Source organism: Carlito syrichta, unplaced genomic scaffold (genome assembly GCF_000164805.1).
Source record: "Carlito syrichta isolate Samal-C Ts95f unplaced genomic scaffold, Tarsius_syrichta-2.0.1 Scaffold87996, whole genome shotgun sequence".
NCBI lineage: Eukaryota > Metazoa > Chordata > Mammalia > Primates > Tarsiidae > Carlito > Carlito syrichta.
Window position 1 is genome coordinate 148,968 of NW_007032092.1, and position 5,025 is coordinate 153,992.

At 44.7% G+C, this 5,025-nt stretch overlaps 1 protein-coding gene across 1 annotated transcript; it reads left to right on the top strand.

The window, feature by feature from the left end:
- The first annotated feature begins 2,779 nt into the window (after positions 1-2,779).
- Positions 2,780-3,483, top strand: HMGB4 (high mobility group box 4). Its single transcript, XM_008057732.1, has one exon. It carries the CDS (start codon positions 2,926-2,928, stop codon positions 3,481-3,483), a length of 558 nt encoding a protein of 185 aa, XP_008055923.1. The 5' UTR covers positions 2,780-2,925.
- Positions 3,484-5,025: the final 1,542 nt, after the last annotated feature.

Here is a 5,025-nt window from a genome sequence, read left to right on the forward strand (position 1 = left end):
GAATTAGAACCTAGCCACAGGCATTCATTGACGTATTGTCTATGGCTACTTTTGAGCTACAATGGAAGAGTTGGGTTCTTGCAACAGAAACTCTGTGATCCATAAAGACTAACATATTTCCTATCTGGCCCTCTCAACCAACACCCTGCTAGAGGTCATCTCATAACCCAAGGAAGATTAGATGCCTCCTCTAGGCATGTGGTCTTGTCGTGTACTGTCCTCCTGGGCATGCTTGTCTCTGCAGACCACTCTAGGTTGTGTGACTTCTGGGTCTCCAGAAGCTCATTACCCTTCTCCTTTGAACTGATGCCTACATGATGGAAGGCTGGAAAATGGTACTTTGGTCAGGGTTCCAGCAGGAAACAGATGGCTGCTCAAATTAGTATAATTCAAGGAGTGTTTAATAAAAAGACTATTGACAAAGGTGAGGGCAGAGTGTAGCAAGGTCACAGATTATAGGAAAGCAGCATAGAATTCAAAGGCTAATAAAAGCAGAGATCTTACCACCTGAGCCAGGAGGGGAAGGGGAGCAATGTCTGAACCTAGATGGAGCAATGTCTGAACCTAGAAGGAGAAGGTCATTTAGAGAGAGGATACCTCAAGAGAAGCAGTGGCCTTTAGTCCAGGGACAAAGAGCCAAGTGACCCTGCAGGGAGGGAGCCAGGAGAATAAACGCTCCATCTTACCTTCTTCCATCCTTGATCTCCTGCTGAGGGTCCCCAGTGGACAAACAGAAATGGAAGCCAGAGGATGTGGGACTCATTGATATGGCCCATACAGGTCAGCTTCCCAGTCAGAGAAGGTTGAAAAGAGAAAGCTGGAGGAAGGATCTGGAAGGGCAAACCTTAGATACCCAGCATACAGTACTGGCTCAGAAAGCCAGGTTTAGGAATAAGCTCCCCTAAACAAGGAATTCCCCTGCTTCTTCTTCAAAGTTGGGAGTTTGACCCAAACACCAAAAGGTTGACATAGCATTTACCTTTAACTGCCTTCTCTTCCTGTATCTGCTTGCCTCTGGATGGTTATCACAGGGTTAATCTTCCTGAATCTTATCATCTGGGAAGGGCAGAAGGTTATGGACAGAGGCAGATAAGCTGCTGTGTGTGCGTGCGTGCTTGTGTGTGTATGTGTGTATGCGGGGGGGTACCTGAGCCAGTCTGATTAATAAGTGTAGACTTAGTTAAAGTTCTTCCTCATGCCCCATCTTTTGATCTCAGGAAGGAGTTGTGTTCCATTCATCTCTGCAACCCAGCTCATGTCCAACAAAACAGGAAGCCAACCTCTGACCCCTTGGGAGAAAGACCCAGAGTGAGAAAAGCTACCTAGGCTAGAGTAATTTGTCCCCATTGCCAGACTCCCCTACTAGCCAAGACTTTCTTGATCAGCATCTGATGTCTTATAGGCCCCCCAAATCTAGCTACAGAACTTCAGCTTGTTAACTGGAGGGGCTTCTCTGACTAGTCTAAAATGCTCAATTTATGAGAAATTACAGTTTCACTAGGAGGAAGAGGATGGCTTAGACTGCCCAGCCACCTCATAGCAGAGGTGGGGCTAGAATTCAGGATTGGAGACACTAATCCGTTTCCATATTTCTTTCACAGAAGGTAAAAGTTGAAGTCAGACTTAGAGGCCTGGGAATAGAATTGGCAAAAAAATCAAAATGTGGTCTAGTCTTAGGCAAGTTTCCTTGTTGGGCTCAGTTGCTGAGATGACACATATGAACCCTTGGCCCCACCCAGGAAACAGTTCTATGTAGGCAGAATGAAGCATAGGCTTAAGTCAGGCAATCGGGGCTCAAAGCCTGCAATTCAACATGTTAGCAGTTGTTTGACCATGAACATGTTACTTTTTATGTTCATGAAACTCAGTTTCCTAGTCCTATAAACTTGAAGTTATCACCAACCACTAAGTTATGTTAAATCCAGTGCCATATAAGCAAGAACCTTGTAGTATCTGAAGGCCAAATAAACATTTTTCTTTTCTTTTCTTTTCCTTCCAGTTGGAAGACTAGTGGAATATTTGCAACAACTTCTACAAAAAGCTAGAAGCCAACTAGTTTGTAGCTGTTTATAGTTTTGTGCTTTAACCCTCAGAAACCGGGACCCTTCCCATGAGAGTGGGAAGGTCTCCTCATGTGCTAAGAATTCAATCTCATTTTCATGAACTCAAGTGTAATTAACAAAATCTCAAAGTTCTCATCTCTCTTTCTCCTCAAATTTCTACAGAGAAATGAAGAGTTCAGACTCATAGCCCAAGTGCTCTGGTTTTAAATTAGACAACTTTGTCCTGACAGGAATCAAGTTGCAGCTGTCATACCTGATTACTTTTAGAGTTACTACTAAACCCTTTGTATGGCATGAGCTGCCACTGTTCAAGGCAAACAGAAAGACTTCACATTTTATCATGACAGCCCTGGAGCCAGCCGCCTCCTCGTGTTCATTATTTCCAGCCTGTCTTTGGAAGGGATGATGCGGCATCCTGACAATCCTATAGTGAGGAAGGCAGACCCCATGGCTTGTTACTACACCTGAAAGATTTAAAGCCCCCAGAGCTGAGAAAAACCCACTGCCTCTAGGAAGCCAAGGAGAGCTATTTCCCAGAGGGGAAAAGGTGCTTCATGGCCTTCTGTGGATGAACCATCATCTCTCATGAAAGGCAAAAATTGACCTCAAGCAACCAACCAATAAGAGTATCTGTATGCAAATACACACAGGTGTTGGCCACTGGATTGGCCAACTTGTGGATGATGTCACAATTTCCTTCCTCTGACCACACAATGCCACCACTACTGAAAAGGTTGACTCCTAACTACAGTTCTTGCAGAGAGAAAAATTCACCACAAGTAGAGCACCTTCTAGATTGCTCCTCGAGTGCGAGGACAACAGTCTGCTGTCTAAGTTACTGCATCCAGAAAAAAATGACCTCATGAACATGGGAAAAGAAATCCAGCCAAGGCCCAAGGCAAATGTCTCTTCTTACATCCACTTTTTTCTGAATTACAGAAACAAATTTAAGGAACAGCAGCCAAATACCTACATTGACTTTAAAGAGTTCTCTAGAAAGTGTTCAGAAAAATGGAGATCCATCCCAAAGCATGAAAAGGCCAAATATGAAGTCCTAGCCAAGCTCGACAAAGTCCGATACCAGGAAGAAATGATGAATTACATGGGCAAGAAGAAGAAACGGAGAAAGCGGGACCCCCAGGCACCCAGACGGCCTCCATCGTCCTTTCTACTCTTCTGCCAAGACCACTATGCCCAGCTGAAGGGGGAGCACCCAAATTGGTCAGTGGTGGAGGTGGCCAAGGCCACAGGGAAGATGTGGTCTTCAACGATGGACATGGAGAAGCAGTCGTATAAACAGAGAGCAGCTGTCCTGAGAGCTAAGTACCAAGAAGAACTCATGGCCTACCATAAACATCGCAGAGCTAGAAAGAAGTGCCAAATGTTGGCTAGGAACCAGCACAGAGGGAATTCTGTGTAAGTCAAAAGCTGATGGATACAACTGGAAAAAATAAAATGCCATTCAACTGTATTGCCTGTCCCTGGTCTCATGTGTGGTGTTAGAGGAGTGTAGCTACTGCTTTGGAGAAGTGAGTGGCCAAATGGAGGAAGAGTGGAGCAGGGAAACTGATCCTAAGGAGGGGAAGGGAGAGGAGGAGAGGGGAGGAGCTGGCTTTAAGAGATGCTGGCAGCAGTGTCCAAATGATATGGTTTGGGCCAGTGGGTGGGAATCTCCAGTCATGGAGGTATAGTGGTGATTAGGTTGGAGGACCCTACTTGGATCAGGTGCAGCAACACAAGGCCTGGCTCTGGTGAGAAGGGTGGCAAGACTGAGCAGACTGCTGGGACCAGAAGTCCTAGAGTTTATTTAGTTCAGGCTCCCATCTTAGGTCCTAGTGGAGAAACATGACAAAACACTTAGTCAGGAGCTTGTCTATGATTTTACAAAAAGAAAAAAGAAAAGAAGTGGGCAGTTCTGACTAGCTCCCAGGCTTGGAGTATTCAGTCATTTTTCAGTGGATGTAAGCATGACATACAAACTTATAGCCACCTGGCATCCATTCTTCCTCTTGGTCACAGCACCCTGACTCCCTTTGGTGACTGATGCTCACTCAGAGGACAGAATCTTCCTGACTACAGTAATTAACTCAGTGACGGGCATGTGACCCAAAATGGTTCTAGTCAGATCTCAGGATTTGTGTAAGGAGTCTAGGGGAGAGTGCAGCCCAGGGGCCTGTTGATAGCCCTCTGCCATCTCACAGAGCCTGAGAATGAGCCAAGATGGTGGAGTCCCTGTGGCATCAGAGCATTCTTCTAAACTTTTCATTGAAGATGAGCTGCCTGTTTCATTTTTTACCTAAGATGATTTGACTTAGTTTTTCTGCTACTTGACTATAATTTGACATAAATGGAATTGTGCTATAAGTGTCTGTACAGTAACTGGATTTTTCAGGTAACAATATACTGCGGGCAACATTTCATATTAATCAATAAAGGCTGAAATGGAATATTTTGAAATAGTTCTTTTGACTTCTTGACATCAAAAAGATCGGGCTAAAATGCAAAGCTGCTTTTTTATCATCAGGTTATGCATGCAATAGTCCTCCCTGACTCCACCTCCTAGGACCCCATTCAATGATGGAAGATGTACACATTCTACTCTACTGCACTATTTGAACTTTTACTTTAAAAAACAAAAGTAAAAATACATATTTTTGAACAGCTCTAGAATTGTGTGAGCCTTTAGGGGATGAGAGGTATATAATGGAGTGGTTTAGAAATTCAGGGTCTGGAATCAGGTGATTTATAGGGGATTCTCATTTGCTACACTCTGTTCTGGGTATGGGGAGGGACATCACGGACTACTGTTAAGCTCCTGCCCTGTAAGAACTTTCCTTCTGATGGGCAAGATGGACTTGGGCACAAATCACAGCACTATAAGGAATGGTGATGAAAGTGAATACATAAAGTGCTGAAGGAGGGAGCGGGGTCACCCACCAGGCCCATCGCTGCAGGCTTCATG

Bases quoted from the DNA above. Each gene is read 5' to 3' on its own strand.
- HMGB4 (XM_008057732.1), top strand. From the start codon at position 2,926: ATGAACATGGGAAAAGAAATCCAGCCAAGGCCCAAGGCAAATGTCTCT.